Source organism: Cylas formicarius, unplaced genomic scaffold (assembly GCF_029955315.1).
Source record: "Cylas formicarius isolate icCylForm1 unplaced genomic scaffold, icCylForm1.1 PGA_scaffold_7__23_contigs__length_41026272, whole genome shotgun sequence".
NCBI classification, from domain to species: Eukaryota; Metazoa; Arthropoda; class Insecta; order Coleoptera; family Brentidae; genus Cylas; species Cylas formicarius.
In genome coordinates this window covers 25,641,119-25,660,762 of record NW_026844352.1, presented here as the reverse complement: position 1 = coordinate 25,660,762, position 19,644 = coordinate 25,641,119, and the positions used below count along the sequence as shown (strand labels likewise).

Below are 19,644 nucleotides of genomic sequence, written 5' to 3'. Positions count from 1 at the left end.
CTTAAGACTAGAATTTTGCAATATAATGATGGATAGGGATGGATGGATATATTGCAAAATTTGGATCGTTGAATCGATATTTACAACATCTCTGGTGTTATTTAATAGAAAAGGTACCCATTATTGCGGTTCAGAAAATAAAAAATGTCTTTTTTAAAGTAAACAAGATCCCTGAATGTATCGTGCGCAATCTGGAAATCCAGAATTTTAAGGCCCATATTTTTCCAACAAATTTAATTTGGTAGCAAGGTGGCGCTCCTTACCATCAAAGTTCTGCAATCATTCGTTTTTTAAACGAACGTTTCGGAGATTGGATTGGACAAAACGGAACCATCTTCTGGCCAGCGAGGAGTCCAGACCTGACCCCGATGGACTAGTTTTTGTGGGGCACATTGAAAGATACGGTTTATCAAGACAAACCGTCAGCAGTTTTGGAAGTGCAGCAACGAGTTCGCGCGTAATACACTATCTGAATGAAACGAATTACGTTTCAAATTTCATATACCAGTTAGAAATAGCATATACTACTTGTATTCGTCAAAACGGCGGCCGTATTGAAAAACTAATTTAATTAATTTTACTTCTAAATAATACGCATTAGTAGTTAGTGTTAATTTTTTTTTTGAATTTGGCAACATTATGCAAAGCTTATTATTCTGTTTTTAATATGATTTCTTAACCATGCTCTAAAACGGTTGTGAACAAGTTAACAGGAACTAATTCCCAATATCATATCTTAATAATTCAAATGTTATACCCAGTTTTTAATTTTTACCTGGCAATCAAGCCAAAACGTACTATGTTATATAAGTCAAATTCAAGTGGCTATTTGAAAATACAATAATATACAGGGTGTCTCATTTAGGAAAATTGAGAAAAGTATCATTTTGCGAAACATGGCAGCAGCGCGTATTTTAAGAAAATATTATAAATTTGATCATTGCCTAAAGAACGTAACCTGAATTCTAAAGATGATCGCTAATAAGTTCGAAAATTTGTCTTTGAAAAGAAAAAGTGACGATTAGGAAAATAAGAATAAATAAAGGTCATTTTAATAGAAACAACTTTTGTATTTAATTTTTTTTTGCAACCCCAGTAGGTTTCCAGATAATATATAGGCCTCTTAAACGGGCCACCCTGTACCTAATCGAGAAACATATTCAGGGGAATATTAAGTGTATTTGATTGGGTGGACCAAAATCCGTGCTTTGGAGCCCGTATAAACGGGAAATGCAAACTTCGAGCCACTGATCTTTGGGAGAGGCACAATAAGCGTTTTTATTTATTTAATATCTTTATTGCAGAAGTTATAATTTATATAAGTTGCTATGTACCAAACAAAAGACCACATCACGGGGATAGAGTTTAACCTCGCTCCTTCAGAGCGTTTATTAAATTTTTTCGAGGTACTACGGGAATATTGGTCGGCACCTCATGTTGACGTTAAAAGTCTGGTCGAGTTCGCCGTCATATTAACAATTAACAAATCAATTGAGGGTACTCGGAAACATGCACTGATATCGGATTAACGACGTGAAACACTCAGCAGGTAAAAAACCATGCGGGTGCTCTAACCTGATCGTTTTTGGTCTGTAAATGAATGAATTGAAACCGTAGTGTGTCCTACGTAATGGTGGTAATGGTGGAGAGAATGTGTTTGTTGAACGTGTTGTCTTCTGTACCGGTATTGGTATAAACAGCCCAAGCCTATAGTAAATAATAACAATTTAAATCCACATGTTGCACAACCGCCGTTGTGGAGTGTTCAAAATTTAGAAACAACATTACTAACCGCAGTGAATATAATCAAAGCACGCTTTGAACTTCGTCGAGTTATGCATTTGCAGATAAATAATGTCGACACTTCAAAGAAAATATTGGCTGCGACACAATAACTGATACCAGTTCCTTTCCAGACCAATAGCATTTTTCAAAGCCTTTCCCATAAAAGATTCTTCCGCCAAAGTCGTGCAACGAAATGCTTTCTGAATCACAACATTATTTTACTTGAATAGAAAACCTATTATAACAGAGGCGTTCGATGCAACCCTTATCTTTTAATTGAAATCAGGCATACAGCCACGAATACTAAAAACGATTGAGGGTTGTTATAAGTGCCTTTGGTGTGATTTTTTCTGCATAAAAAGGGTCCAGGAAAGTTAATGTAAATTTTTGTTATTCCCTTTACGTATTTTATAAAATTATTATTTTCATTCATGTGATGGCGGACATTAAAATCTCTATACAGGAAGTACCATAGGGAAATTCGTCGAAATGTTATGGAAAATCTATAAATAGGAAAAAATCCGGATAAAATATTTCCAAGATGGTGGTACATCGTGATATATCGGAAGAGGGTATCATAGCGTCCTTATGTACAATAGTAGAAAAAAAGGTTTAATAAAAAAGTTGTAGGATGTGGGTTAATGTACATTTTAAAAATATTATAAAAAATTGTAAAGTCATAAAATATATATATTTTTTTAATGACACAACCCGTATTTCTTAGCACATTTGAGCTCCTTTTGGTGCTCTCTTATGTGCCGAAGTATATTTTTATTTGCTTCAATATTTCAAGAACAGGCTTCGAAAAATTAGAACAAAATGTTTATTAAAATTTGTTAGATCTGTTTTGTTCCAGCTGAATAGTGCGAACAGTAATGCTACTAATTAATAATAGTCTAACAATTAACCGGTTTTTCTTATACAGGGTGTTCAAAATTTGGTTACAAAAATGACAACTTTAAAATCAGTTTTTTAATTTCATTTTAAGTTTTAATTTTAATTTAATTACAAGCATATTTTGTTACTACGAATGTATTAAAATTCTGAATGGTTTTCGAGATATTTACCAAAAACCATAAATATCCTACATTTCCTGGATTCCTCCTGCGTGCGTTTTTGTTGAATGGAACTAGCTAACGTTTCGCCAATCATCCTGTTGACTTCTTCAGAGCTTCACTGAAACTGGCTGGCATTTTACTCTGTACCTGCTTTTATGTTGTTTGAAGGGGGCGGAGCTAAATGATGGGCATAAACACCGTCTCGGATGACTGATTCCCATATTGGCGACACGTAGAGACCTAAGTCGCTGTTAAGATTGTTAGGTTGCTTATAGATTTCTATAGATTCTCGGATTTTTCGTTGGTAGAAGAATTGATTACATGCAAGAATTGTAGTTTAGTTGAATAAAATTTTATGTCCGGTTTCGCGATTGTGTTCGGCAACTGATGAGTTTATTTGCCTTAGTCGTAATGCTCTTTCTTTGAGCCTAGTTTATTTTTTTCGTCCGGTCTCTCCAATATATTTTTGTCGCATATGCATGGAATGCTGCTTACTCCTGGCATCTCAAATGGAATTTTGTCTTTGACGGACCGAAGATGTTGAGAGATTTTTGGACATGTGGTAAATCTGGTTTTGACGTTATATTTCTTTAGAACTTTCGACATGGGTTCAGTAATGTTTTGAATATAAGAAAGGACAACATTGGCAAGTGTGGGATTGCTTTCGGTTTCATTGCTATTGGTGAAGTGAAGTGAATTGGAAGGCTTAATATCTGTAATGTGGAAATTATTAGAGAAAAGAGCAGAGGTAAGGTGTTTTAATTTTGGGTTCAATGGCTCGGACTGAGATAGTTTTACGGCTCTGTAAACAAAAGAGTTGATAACCGATATTTTTGGGCCGGATGGTGATGTGACAATGCATTAAGATGCCAGGAGTTTACAGTATTCCATGCATATGCGGCAAGGAATACATTGGAGAGACCGGAAGAAAAATATCAACTAGGCTCAAAGAACATGGAAGAGCATATAAACTTATCAGCAGTTGCCGAACACAATCACGAAACCGGACATAAAATTTTATTCAATAAACTAAAATAAAATGACTCAGGTTTCTACCTGTCATCCGAGGCGGTGTTTATACCCCTCAGTTAGCCCCGCCCCTTCAAATATTATAAAAACAATTTCTGAAGAAGCCAACAGGATGATTGGCGAAGAGTTAGCTAGTATAACAGTAGCCTGTGGGAGTTTCTTTGAAAAACTACCATTAATATCCTCATATTGGGAAATTATCAGCCATGAGTGGCTCAGACCCCAGAATTGAAATATTATCCCATCAAGCTATGGAAAAACAAATGGAACTCTTCAATAACAAATGATTTTGGCATATTTAGTTTCTCATTTAGTTCTATTTTGGAGTATTAGTTTTTTAAAATGAAAATTTCAAGGGCAGATTTAATTGATGTGGTATTTGTCTATCCAGATCTCATAAGCTTATGAACTATAAAAGGGAAAGTCAACCAGTTACTAAAAAATTCAAACATGTGAGGCACTCGTAGGAGAAGAGGTTGAAATTAGTGAGAGGTACGTTCAGCGAACTTTAAAAGTGCATCAACACCAAGCTATGAGTAAAAATGAAAACTTACAAATAACAATTAACAAATGGAAGACATTTTGAACATTTGTTAAAATGAATTGCCAATAGTTCATATTAAAGTTTGTATTCTTTTTTTCATGGCTGTCTATGATATTCACCCAATACTTTTTTAGTTTAATGAGGGTTTTTGTGGTTTTGGTAAATATCTCTAAAACCATTTAGAATTTCATACATTCATAATAATGACATATGCTTGTAAATTAATTCTGTATTAAATAACGAAATGAAATACAGGGTGTGCCATTTAAAAATACTGATTTGGAAGTTGCCATTTTTGTAACCAAATTTTGAACAAATTTCTATTTCGTGCTCTTGAAATATCGAAGCAAATAAAAAATATTTTGGTTAGTTTAAGAGGGAACACCAAAAAGTAACCTAAATGTGCAAAAAAATACAGGCTGTGTCATTAACAAAAAATGAGAGGTGACACTTTTTTTGACCTTCCTGTACATCTAGACATATTTTTAAAATATGCATCTAGCCACATCATACAACTTTTGAATGAAACTTTTATTTCTACTGTTGTAAATAAGGACGCTCGACGCACCAATGCAGGACCCTGTATAATATTTCTTTCTGAATTCATCGGTAAATTCTAGAGAAATTTCAAGGAGCATTCTTTACTTAAATTCCACTGTTTCTGAGATATTTAACCTTTTATGTCAAAAATGACGTTTGCAGACCGAATAACATTTGTACCTTTTTCCTACACGGAATCCTTTAAAATTTTACCTTACACTCTAGAAAATAGTCTGTTGAACAAATTTAGTTAGTAATTTCAATTATAATAATAATCCAAATTAAATTGAGAAAAATAAAAATTGTGTACGAGTTTCACCGGCATCTTGAAAATATTGTAGCCTGATTGCCCCCACATTTTCAAGTTTTGCTGTTTATAGTTTTCCAACAACAGATGACAAAGTTCCCGGTGGGATACCCTGCGTATTATTTATTGTGACTAGGTTATAGGTAATTTATTAGAATTTAATAAAGTATTCGCAATAAAATTTATTTATTTATTTATAGCGTAGACTGATACAATTATGAAACTGATTAATAATCTGATTATAATTTCATGTCGAGTTCTCTTTTTCAAACAAAATAAAATTGCCCTAAATTATTTTTAATCGACATTTTAGTTGCTCGTTAAATGAATAAATCGTATCGTATCCTACCCTAACAAGCATACTTAGGTTGGCTAAAAATAGGCATTTTAAAGTCAATACTGCATAACTTTTAGCTCTGCAAAAACAGTAAATTTTCAACCAAAAAACCAGGAGCACCCAATGTCAGAACTATCTGAAGTTGTAAACTCCTTGAGCGCGCTGTGACATAAATAAGAGGTGGCATGAAAAGGAACAGTGTGTTATATTAAAAATAATTGATGATTTTCATTTTGGAAGCGCCACAAGAGGAAGTTTTGGATGACACTTAAAACGAAAGAAGAATGAATCGGTTACATTTAAAAAATATAAACTTTACTAATTTTTACAGAGATAGAAGCAGAGAGAAAAATTTCTATTAACTAGGTATTTTGATAATTTCATATTGTCGCACTAATTTTACCCAGAGGCTTCTTAACCAACTAGTTAATCAATGAAAATTTAAATGTTTTTTTTATATATACCGATTAGTTACATGCAATGATCTAGGGGACATTTTCGAAGAATCTAACTTACTTGGTGCAAATGCTAGGTGTCGGTCCAGACTCTGTGGTTGATTGTCTTCCCCACGGCAGACTCCTGGCAAGATCCGCCAAGGTCTCTCTTCGGTGGAGCTGTTTCTGTTGTTTCTTGTTGCCACCCCATTCGCGGAGGATATCTGTGAGTTGTGCTAGAGATGACCGTCTTCGTCGGCCAGGTGCGGGAGGTGAGGTCTCTTGCGTTTCCGTGGGCGGGGAGATTGAGCATATTTGCGTAGCTGAATCTCGCCGACCACCTAAGCGCTGGCGGATGGTGGATTCTTCCAGCTATGCATTAATAAGACGTAGGATTACTCGATTGACCCAAACTTTTGTGGTATTTTCAAATACGAATGGCTTTCGGCCGTATCTCATTAAGCAACAAAGTATGTTTTTGGAAAATCGAGCAAGAGACTATAATTTATAAAGTTGTCCCCCAGAGGGTAGAAACACAGTTCAAAAATTGCCCCTATAAGTTTCAGTTCAAAATTTGAAAATTGTATTGTTTTCTGTATCTGTTGATGCTGGTTGTGTCATTTAGCCTACCTCTGTTCATATTTATTTAAAAGAGGATTTTTCTCTTGTCACAAAAATAGTTAAAAATGGTTTTTGAGTTATATAAAAATGTCCCCATAATTTTTTTTTATTTCGACTAAGCATGCCTTGGCATTAGCTGGACTATTTAATATTAAAATTTATTGTATACTAATAAACAGAACTTTATTATTTTCAAGTTCCCATTAAGAATATTTTCGGGTATTTGTATTTACTTTAAAACTTGCCTCACAATTTGGGAAAATATGATGTAACGAACTATAAATGCCATAAGAAACGTACCTTGATCAGGTATTTAACATTCATATGCAAAATGTAGAATTATTTTTTGTATTTAACATAAGACATAATAAACATAAGACATTACCTCGAAAAACTCGATATAAATACAATTTCCACATTTTAATACATTGCGTACAAAAGTTGACCCATATGTTTTTCGATTTGTAATTTGGACGACATATGTGGTTGTTTGGTGTTTGCCATTTTTATACATTTATTATTTTGTTTCTTATCACTAATTTATAATATGAATATAATTTACAAGAACAGTTATTTGCAAAGTTACATTTCTAAGCCTAGTATGTGATACCACAAATATGGAAACATTCGCTGACATGATTTATAAAATTATATTTATATTGTTATTTATATTATACGCTACGTTCATGAAATAACCACCTGTCTGTCTCTATCAAAAAAAGTTGATAGTTAATATTTTGCAAATATTAACATTGAAATCTTCCTTAAATATTCATTCTTTTTTAAATGTATACTACGCATCCAGTATACTCAGTAATCCCTTACAATATCATTAATTGGAGGAGACTTGACAATAGACTTGATCGAATTTTTGCAAAATAAATTAAAAAGAATTCTATTAATATACACCTTAAAAGCAATAGTCATGCAGATATGTCTTTAGAACTGGATTTTTTGAAACTGTGGCAGGTGTATTAATTTATATAAATAAAAATAAAGTAAACTTTCAAACAAGATCTGACATTCATTCTTACTCGATAAGAAGCAAACACAATTTTGAATTAATAAATGTTTTATTATTTTATTATTTGGCACGAGCGGAGCGCAGCGGGGGAGTGTTAATAAACGAGCGAGTTAAAAACTTCATCAAAGTGTTGCACATTATACTTTTTCTACGACCGTTAGTTTTTGTGTACATTTTTGCAAAGCAACACGAATACATTCACTGACATGACCGTCAGAAGCGACAAACGTCAAAATTCAAGCCGTGCGGTAAAATCTCAAATTGCTATTTCCTGTACCGAAATTTTCCTCTGTAATATTGCTACCACTGAAAAATTGTCTACTCTACTCAAGTTCTATCAGTCAATAACACTATTCACTAAAATAAAAAATAGATATTTAAAAAAAATAAATTATGCAAGTTAATGTAATATATTAATTATATAATAATGTCATATATTTTTATGATGTACATACAAGCACAGGCTATAATAGGCACTGTATGTATAAGCGCCATTCGTTTCTCATCATGGCTTTAGTTCGGGGCTGTCGGCAGCTGTTAGCCTGGATGTCAAACATTTTGTATGACGCAGCTCAAAATATTTTGGGATTTGAAAATCTTTTATCTGTTTGTTTAATGCGTGAAATCAAATATCGCGGAGCATACAATTTTGATAAAATAATGGATGGAATGATAGTGACGCTGCCGTAATTATCTGTTTTGGTGGGACATGAGGACTGCGTTAGCTTAATATTGACAAAAACAGAATCCAGGCTAAAGAATTGCCCATTGAAATGTTTCAAAACATTTTGCGCAAAGTGCTTCGAAATTTTACTATTTGTTGTATTTGTTGTGGTTTGGTAATAATCTGTTGTGTGTTAATGTTTGATAAAATAATCGTGTTTATAGTTTGATTTGCTCTTTTGTAATACGAAATTCGGAGATACAATAAATTAATGAAATTCATGAGTACAATTTTCTTAAATCATGCTAGTTGGTAAGAGTTTAGTATTCTCTGACTATACTAAATTCTCACATTATTTTAAGACGAAAATTGTAACAATACAGTTACAATACCTTTGATACCCTTACAGTAAAGTAAAAAGAAGCAGCTAGCGGCACGCTGTGCGAATCGGACAACGTACTAGAACTATGGTTGTCGATGCCCGTCAGACTCCGAACTATTATTTTTTTCTCTTGGTTTTAGTGCCCTACGTGTACTTTTAAATTAATAAAAATCAAAATAAATAAGAACTAAAAGTTCAGATTTCGTGAAAATTTGAACTTTTCTTATTTATTTTGATAAATGGATTTTCATCAAGTAGGAGCCAGTTCAATTTAAATTAATATACGAGTAAACAGTGTTTAGTTTTCTCTCGCAACTGTATACTAATAAAATCGTTCTCGAAATACACGGTGCTAAAAAAATGAAATTTGATACGTTTTCTTTCTATTGTTAACTAGTGGCAAACGATATTCCAGTGATATTTGATTCACATAATAAGGAATTTTAGTACTTTTTTTTCATAAATATTACGAATCTGTTAAGCATTCAATATTTTTATCTCATCTAACGTAAAAATTGATTTAAGGCAAATTATGTTTCTTGCATTTTTCTCGTATCTCTTATGGGCAATCATTTCAATTGCACATGTCGGTTTAATTACAGGATTAGCTACAGCAATAATAGTTATCATTACTGTGATAATTTTTGATGCGCTCTGAGGCATAGTTAAAAATAGATTAACAAGTGTTTCAGGCACCTTGGATTTGTCGATTTATCCAAATAGTTTAGAGAGTAGTAAGTAGATATGAGTAGGCTTTGCTTCGGCAACAACAACAACAACATTTCTTTATTTGGAGAATAGGTAATTCGCGTAACATTAGCAACTAAATTACATTTTACCGCTTACAATTGAGTTTTACGTTAGATAGGATAAAATTATCCAATGTTGAACGGGCTAACCTTATTTATTTTGGTTAAATTATGGTACTTGTGCATCAAATATCATTCGAAAACTATTTGGCACTAATTAATAGTAAATCATCAAATTTAATTTTTTCAAAAAAATTGTATATATGTATATATATATATATATATATATATATATATATATATATATATATATATATATATATATATATATATATATATATATATATATATATATATATATATATATATATATATATATATATATATATATATATATATATATATATATATATATATATATATATATATATATATATATATGCTTTTGCAATTTATGTTGTTGGTGTTTAATAATGATTTTAGAATCTAGAATAAACCCCCTTATATACCTAGATCAAATTTGTGTCTTCCATAATCCATACAGTTTATTTATCTTGATGTTTTTGACCATCTTTTTTCAAACACCGTGTCAAGTTGCATACAACATGGCCTTCGAAGTGCTTTCGATTCATACAGTTCAGGATATAGGAAAGGAAGTACAGCCTATAAATAATAAAAGTGATGCCAAGCTGACAGTCTAAAATCCCTAATACATGGAAATGGTCACAGAATCAATAGCAAATCGAGAATCGTAGATAAATGATCTCATAACCGCTAAAGTGATTTAAAGTTTTAAAATTTATCACGTTCAGTATTAATAGTTTGAATTAATAAATCATTATATTTTAATTAAATTGCATTAAATATTACGAAGAAAAAACGTGAAGCTGAATAGCGGTTAACTAAAAAAGTGTTTAAAATTCATGGTGTTGAATTTCCATTAACTTGATAGTAACAGCAGACAAGCATTTCATATATCCATTATTAATAATATTCCTATAACGTTGCATGAATGAGTCGCAGGCCAAATGAAATTTAGCGATAAATAATTCATTCTATAAAACAATTGAGAGAATGTTATTAACCAGATCAACGTGAAGATAAGGAAAAGTTTCGTAGAGAATGTGTTGTGGACGCAGTGTCAGCCTCGACTGTGGTTTATATCTTTGGAACTCTGGTGTAGTAGTGCAGTGAGTTTTAATTCATTGATTTTCCACAGATTTTTTTGAAAGTGATTATGCTTACACTTTTGGAAATTTTGGAGCCTGAACTCTGGATTCTGCGAAGTATTGTGGTCATTCAAGTTTGCGGAGTTTTAATGGTAAAAGATTTTGAATAAACAACAAATTAAGAAGCTTAAACATTGCTGATGAAATGTTGTGCGGTAATAGATACGCAAATGCTGCTTCGTTAATCTGAAGAAACCTCCAATAAGAAATAAAAACAAAAAAAAAATTGTTATGTGTTTCAAGTACCAGAATCTTGGGAGAAATGTGAATTAAATAATTCATTCACAACAGCTCTTCTTTGTTTATCTGTATGCTAAAAGCAATGATAATATGGAACAATATGCAAACAAAGACAAACCAAAAATGTAATTAGAACTACCACTGCAGAAATAAACAAAGCGACTCGATGCGACCTCGTCCCCTAATTGAAATGTCATTTCTTTTCGGCGCAGAAAGCGACTAAATTAGTTCTTCTCATTTCAGTTAAACGCGGCAAAGATTCAGATTTAATTGCACTTGCAAAGTACGTTTTGCTTAATTAGTAAATTTAGAATTCCGGCTTTTCTTATAAGGAATTTACGAGATTTCGTTCCAAATTTTCTGCCAATTTGCAGTGTTTTGTTTGCTAATGTGCCAAGAGGCGCGAGGGAGCATTTTGAAGTTTTCATCGGCGATACCAGGGCAGCTTTTAAAGAGTTTTGCTAAAAGTTTTGATGTGATGAATATAGAATAGAAGAAACCGGAATATATTTCTATCCGAAAATGATCTTGTTCCCTAATATTATATCGCGGTTATGGTGAGCCATGTTCGATTTTTAACATAAAAACAGTGGGTTTTAGTTTTATATTAAAGAAATAACCGTTGCCTAATATTTACTGTACCTCTCAACATCGCGCCAATAAAAATAACATCCCATCTACCGTTATTTATCATAAGTGACTCAAACCAGAGATTTACAAATAAAAGAATAATTGATAAGGCAATGAATATTAGAGCAGGTTATCTTTTCATTACATGGGTAACCAGTACTTTTTACAAAACTTCTTGATTCCTCCTGCGTCGGTTTTTGCTGAGTCGAACTTGCTGAGCGTGTTCGACTCAGAAATTTTGTAAAAAGTATTACAGTAGCCTGTGGAAGTTTCTTTGAAAAATTATGGGTAACCAGTATTGTTGGATGAATATCTACCTACCCCTATGTGATCTGTAAGTGTGAGAAATAACGGTAGAAGAGAAGTTATTTTTTAATGGTATAATGTTGAGAGTTGTGGTAAATACTAGGCGTTGTTTATGTTTATTATCTATTTTCAGTTATTACTGTGACACCTACATAATAATTACATATATTTAAAGAAAATGGATATTGAACTGAGGTGGCTTTTACTTTATGAAAATCCATTTATCAAAATATATAGGAACTAAAAGTTCATCAAATGTCATTTAATGAAGACACGGTGTTGTCGAAACAATGGTCATGTAAAAATATATAATTTCGTGAAAATCTGAACTTTTAGTTCTTATTTATTTTTAAAAATGGATATTGTCTTAATTGGGCTTAACTATAAATATTTTTCTTTTACATTCATTAAAAAAATGTGTAGTATGGCATAATATACTATTTCCTAAATAAAAAAACAATAAATAGAGCATTTTTCCCGTTGTCTATACGAGATTTTGGTTTGGCAGCTACCAGAATATTCTAAAACCCAAGTAAGCGTATCTGTTTTATTCACTTCTCTGTCTTCCTACGCCAAACATTTACACTAAATTTTCCTAATTTTTAATTATAAATAAAATAAAATTATAGTATTAGGTTATTTTCAGATGAAAGAATTATTTTCGCCGTTAATTTTTTTATTCGGCAACCAATATTAACAATTATCGAAATTACTAACTATTGTTATTGTTCTGCCCCATATCAGTGGAAAATATCACTTAAATACGTCAGCTTTGTTAACCATGGTCACTTCAGACGTTTTCTAGTTTGCGAGAGATCGGACGTTTTGGCCAGATTCGAGCTATGGTATTTTGACTTTTGTCAAAAATGTACTCAAAAACTTGTGGTCGTAGAAAAAACTTGTGGCACAATATCATATTAAAGATGTCATTTTCTACAAAGAAAGGTGTTAAATTGAAATGATTAAGGAACCAGTATATGAAAAATTTATAGATAAAACATTTTAGCTATAGGATATTGTAGATGAAATAGACTCCCATCGACTTAAGGGTTTTACTTTCAACAGATCAACGAAGTTGACGGTGGAACATTCGTAAAAATTCCTAGTATAAAATAACGATGTTGTGGGTGAGGGACATTTAGTTAAATCTTTCGCAGGTCACATCAGCTCTATGTTATATTTGCAAAGACAAACCATTCAATATTATCCTAAAGTTTATTTTCACTTATTGCAGGCTGGTATTAGTTATAATCGCATTTGTATTTGTGCATGGGTATGATTACGTTCTCTGGGCAGTTTTTTATTCCGGATGAATATTTGCAGAAACGATTAATGCTCCGTGAAGCCACTGAACACGATGATATTGAATTAAATTTATATATACAGTTCGATCAAATATTCATTGAGGCAGTGCGAACCCAATTATCAAATCATAAATGTACAGGGTGACCGAAATTGAAAAACTATTTAGTATTTTTATTTGAATATTTCTAATTTGATAGAATTAATATTTGATTTAAAATATTTTATATTACTAACCTGTGGTACAATTCTAATGGAGGAACTTTAACAGCGTATTCGGTAGATAAAAGTAAGTAAGTAAACATATGTTGGAGAGTCTTGAAATATTGCGAAAAAATCGTTTTTGACTATTTTTCAAAAATTTTTTCTAGATTTTGCTTTCAAACTTGGTAGGTATAATTGAATTCATAAACTTGTTTTTTTTTAACTGGTTGAGTTCGTAAGACCATTTCAATATTTCTAAGTAATAAAAAAGTGTACGCCAATTAGACTAATGCAAAAAAAATGTTTTCGTTTTAGAGGAAAACCCGTTGACGTACCCCTTTTTTTATTATTTAAATGAATTAAAACGGTTTCACGAATGGCACTGGGTACACATAAACTAAGCTGCACTGTAAATTTGTTATTAGGTGGCAATCATATCTACCAAAAATTGAAAGCAAAATTTAGAAAAAAAAAATGAAAATGAGAAAAGACGATTTATTCCGCAAAATTTTAACACCAAAATGTGTGTATAAACTTTTTACTTCTATTTATCTGCTTGAAGCTCTATATTTCTAAAAAACACCGGTTATATTGACATCCTCTCATTCTATATCCGCTCTAATACCCTAGCATACTCTGATATGCTCTTCAATTATTATAAGCTCTGATATTCTAAAATTCCCTGATACTTTAATACATTCTTGTACTGTGTTAGCTGTGTGATATGTTCTGATACTTTCATACCATCTGATACTTTGATATGCCCTGAAACTCTGACAAGCTCTGATACTCTTTTGTGCTCTGATACTTTGATACGTTGATATTCGGATATTCTCTAATACTGACATCTGACATGTTCTGATCCTTTGATTGGCTTTAAACAGTTTATCATATTTAGATATAAAATAAATGAATAATTATAACTTTTATTATTTAACCTAAAGAAACATAATACAGAATAAGTTTTGCAGTTTGGTAGAATTGACGAACTGTCCACCGCCATGTTGCTTTTTGAACTCCGCTAAGTATTTTTGGTTGTTTTGATTATTTTAAATAACCGCCTATGTGTATGTTGAGCCTGTCTTAACATTTCGTTCTATCGTCGTTTTAAAATAAATAAGGGCCTCTATATATCTAGTATGCTATATACGATAGAATATTCAACTATGAAACTAAACCGTCATTGCTAAGATAAAATTGAGAAATGTGCAAATTAAAATTGCATGAACAAAGTGTTCACGTACTAAATTGGCGAAAATATTTTCATAAGGGACCCTCGCTGTAACGGCCAATGGCAATCTTCCAACATTTAATCATATCACTTCCGCTAGATAGGTCACTGTTTACATTTTGTACCTACTCACCTGTTCTCGAACTAGGTCATCCCAACCGTTGCCTCCCTGCCAAACCAGGCCAACTTGATGCGACAGAATCGGTAAATTGCAAACAAAACAAATCGCCGTCATAGTCCTGAAAACAAAAGAAAAGAGCGTTTGCCATCTAGCTAAATTCAGTGATGGGTTGTTGAATAACCGCTTTGATCACACCGTGCAATCTAAAGTATAATGCGTTTTCAGGTCATATTAAAATTGGAATTGTATCTGCCGTAAAGGTGGAGATGTAAAATTGTATTGATTCTAACTTTAGCTTGGAGCTCAGCTGTTAACTAGTATTTGAAAAGTTGTATATCTAGCCTCCTCGTTTTATGGCAGATAAATCCCACGAATACCGATACTGAAAAATTGTTTAAAACAAACTAAATCACATTACTGAACAACTTCAAAATTCGACGGCAAACTAAAGCACTACATATACGTCGTGAAAAATGATAAACTTCGGTATAATGCTAGCGCTAACTATAATAGAGAAATAACATCATGTCCTAATGAAATCGGTGCAGGATTTTGCAAAAAGTGTGCAATGTAGTGACGGCTTAACGACATGCCATATTGAATCACTTTATTTATACCATCCGACAAAGTCTGCTTTTTCTTAAACTTACTTTGATTTATAAAGTTTTCGACAGAAACTTTGTCCGCGGAAATAAACATTCGTATAAAATACTTCTACATATTATTTCCAGGAATATCCAGTCGGTTTTGCAGCGATATTCCTGAAAATAATCTCTATTTTAATAGGGAATATATTACATAACATTCGAAAACATTTCTAGCTAAGCAGGAGAAAGGAACAAAATTTATTTTGTTTTTACTCAAACCGCCGTTACGAAAATATTTTGCGTTGCAGTTTTGTATTTGATCTTGCAATAACTTGTTTTGACTTCAAAGAGCTCCTTTAAGCTAACTAACTAATACCATCTGTCAGTTCATTTATGCAACTTGTTGTCAATAACCTTTGCTTACATTAATTACATAATAATATGTTAATTGCGTTTTTTTCGACGCTCGCCTACTGCTTTTTTTTATACAATTGTTTGTATGTTATTTTATTTATAATATAAAGAACTAACCCAGTTTTTTTAAATAGCACCCTTGTAGGAACAAAAACTTTTTAAAACCGGTACTTTTTTGCAACATTTTGACACCAAAATTTTTAAAATCCGTTGAAAAATAAGCTCACAGGAAGGAAAAAACCAGATAGGAAATAGTATATTATGCAACAAGTGCGGTAAACTGCATCTAGTGAGTTAAAAAGTTTACCGAACGTGTTGCATACTATACTTTTCCTACGACCGTAGACCGTAGTTTTTGGGTACATTTTCACAAAACACGAATATATTCACTGACATGACGGTCAGAATTGACAAACGTCAAAATTCAAAGCGTGGGAAATATCTCCGAAAACATCCGATTGCTCCCAAACCCTAGATCGGTGTGTAATTAGGTATTTTACAGACGGGAGTAGAAAAATATATTTTTATAAAAACAAAATATTACTTAGGTGGCTTTGCTTCTATTCATTATCAAGTCGGCACGATTAAAAATTCTGACAGTTTGTATATTTTTATATGATTATCGATTTTGTCGTGTTATCAATTTACAAATGGAGAAAAAGTTGATATGTTTCTGATATAGAAAAAACTCTCGACAGACCCGTGCATTGTATGCAGCCCGGAATCACAAAATAATCGACATGATAATTTTATTATAAGTGAAAAAATTTAAATCGATATTGTCGGATACGTCAACATAAATCCAGCTGTGTCGGTAAGAGAAGTGGTATTAATTAGAATTATGCATCTCAGAGAATCTCTGAGGAGAATTTAAAAAAAAACATTCTTTTAAGAATAACCTTCATCAACATCTTTATGAAACTGACTTTGTAAGAAGACTTCGATATTGTAATTGACTCTTAGGTAAACTCGTCGAGCTTGTCGATGGTTCCTTCGGCATTTTTAATTTTACAAACTCGCAGTAATGAATTGATACTGGTTACTTTTGAAATGTTCTACACTTTGATATTACAGACATGGGAAAACTTTTTTATAATCGAAATTGTCTTGTATTATTTTCTGTATACCGACCTCCATCGTGAACTACCACAGGCTTGGTGCACATATACTTAATTTGGGCAATTACCTTCTCCATTTCAACGGATCTTACATGTCATGTCATTCGATCATGTTCTTGAAATTTGAGATAAATTCGATTCAGGACATACACATCAGGCCAGGTATTATTCCACAAACTAATTTGTTTAGAATCAATTAAAAACACACAAAAGTTTTGATTTAGAAAGTAAAGAGATAGAATTGAGAATTTGATTCAATTCTTATTAATTATGTGGAAATAAATAAAAGGTTAAATTTCACGCTATCTTACGTAAGTTACACCGTTTGCATAATTCACATTTGCCAAAGCTTTAATTTTAATTTCAAAATATTTTCTAAAATTTAAAGTCTGCGGGATGATCCACTGTAAAATTTATTGGAATAAATCTCGAGGTAATACGTAATTTTACGCCTGGATCAACTGTCGGTGAGTTGCCTTCGCCGCGACTACCTGGATTTTTCCCATTTCAGGATGCAAATACGGTTCAGTCGCAAATCGGGTACCTACATGAATAGCTTTATTTAGCTCTATATTTTTCTTTTAAACCTACTGAAAATATTTCTTCTACATTACCTTACCACAATATGTTGGAGAAGCACGTCGCTATATAATAAAATAGAAAAACACGTCTCTATGTTCCCAAGAACTTCGTTGGTTTAAAGCAACATATAGCCCGAGTTAAATAAAAGCTAATGAACTGCACTTTGCGGCACGAAGCGCATCGGAGCATTACGTGTCCGAGAAATACCATTATTAAATCATCCAGCAAGTGCTAAATGCGCCGTAGAAGCGCTTTAAGCAATCTAGCAAATTTGTAAGTTGTTTTAAAACATAGTAATTACGCCGTATTTACCTTAAACCTTTTTCGTAGTCTTTCCAGGCTTTAGAATTTGCTTAATTAAATCTAGGTTCATTTTCACTCTGTGTAATTTACTAACAGTGGAGTGATTATTCTCAGTTATAGTCAAGAGAAGTGGAATAACTCATTAAAAATAGTAGGAAAACCTATACATAGCAGCAAAGCAGAAGATGAAGAATATGTGCTGCAATGTCATGGAGTAGTGAAAAGAGAACAAGGGTAGCGGAAGCATGGAGAACGATTCGGACTCTCTGGAAAGACAATAAATAAATCGAAAAAATTGTGATATAGTAATATAAAGATAGAGACTGATACGCATTTGCTAGTTTACGAAATAACAGTTGATCAAATAAAGAAACCATCACATAAGCAGGTACAGAGTGCCAGTTTCAGTTCAGCTCTGAAAAAGTCAACAGGATGATTGGTGAAATGTTAGCAAGTTCGACTCAACAACAACTGATGCAGGAGAAATACGGGAAGTTTTGTAAATAGTATCACAGTAGTCAGTGGAAGGTTGTTTGAAAAATTAACATTCCCATGGAACTGATAAAATGTAGAATGGACTAGAATTCATTGCTGCTTTGTTTAATAAACGCTTATCAGAAGAGGAAAAAGTTCCAGAGGACTAGACTCTAACGCATATCAGTTCTATACTTAAAAAAGGAAACAAGAAGCTGTGGACGAATTACATAAGATAAATAGAAAAAATAAAAATAAATGATAGAAAAAACAAGATCCAGGAATGGTCTTTTTCAAACATTGAAGATTGAACTACTAGAGAACAACAGACTACAATAGACTTAAAATTGGGACATACTCTCTCCCCAACACTTTTCAAAATATATTTTCAAAAAGCACATAATAACTCATAAAAAAATAGAAATAGCTGGAAATCAAAATATGTAAGGAGTTCTAGAAACTACGATTTCGGAAGAATGGACAACAAAAAGAGACATCTAGAACAGAGTACAGCAAGGAAAACAAGCTATACGTACATTTAATTCAATATGGTGGTTCATTAAAAGCAGATTAGTGACGCAAATGACAATCTATAAAGCCATCATAGATATGTGGGAAAGAGTGCTGGCAATTCGGAAAAGGAAATAAAAGAAAATAGTGCGTTATAGAACATATAAATAAAAAGGAAAGAAGAAGACAAACAGAAAGAGTCTTCACTTGCGCAGATACAGTAGAAACAAAACAACCGTTGTGGTATGGTCCCTTAAGGAGGAAGAATCCTGTGGGATGGATGACAAGTAGCAGGCAAGTCGAAGACCAGGAAGAAAATGGATAGACGGGAATAGAAAAATCATGATAAACAGAGCTCGGGATAATAGAAGATGACTGGGGAGATGGGGAAAAAATGACGATCGAAATGCGGAATGCGTAGGAGGACGTAGGGACCTTGCTAAATATATAGGTATATATAACGTCGAGGTAAAAAATGAAGCCATTTTTTGACCGAGTTTCATTTATTATTTTTATTCGTTTTTATGTTAATTTTTTGTTTATTAACTTCCTTGAGTATTTCGCTAGTATCGCAATTCTTTTTCGGACGAGGTTACCTTACTATTACCTTATTATATGGTAAATGTTGCAGTTGTTTTGGGGCTACTGTTGCCACATTATCTCGTAAATTGTTACTCCCTAAGGATATCGTAAAAGTTTTATGCAGAATTTCCCGTAGCGCTCTTTAAGCTGTATTTATTGTTAGATTATGAGCAACTTTTATGGTTCAGTCGTTACGGTCCTTTATTTAGAAAACAAAAAAATATTTTATTTTCTAAGATTTTTCTCTCTTAAAGCTATAATAGATGATTTTGGAACTTGATATTCGACAACATTCTGATTTACTACTGCAACCCATTTTTATGTTTCTAGAAAGTCC

The 19,644-nt window shown here is 32.5% G+C and overlaps 1 protein-coding gene across 1 annotated transcript in view; it reads right to left on the bottom strand.

The window, feature by feature from the left end:
* LOC132705096 (uncharacterized) overlaps positions 1-19,644 on the bottom strand; it is a 115,728-nt gene that overhangs the window by 48,782 nt on the left and 47,302 nt on the right. The window contains exons 3-4 of the mRNA XM_060675527.1: positions 14,750-14,855; positions 6,117-6,406 (exon numbers count right to left, since the gene is read on the bottom strand). Coding sequence (XP_060531510.1) covers positions 6,117-6,406; positions 14,750-14,855 — 396 coding nt within the window. The remainder of the gene's footprint in view (positions 1-6,116; positions 6,407-14,749; positions 14,856-19,644) is intronic.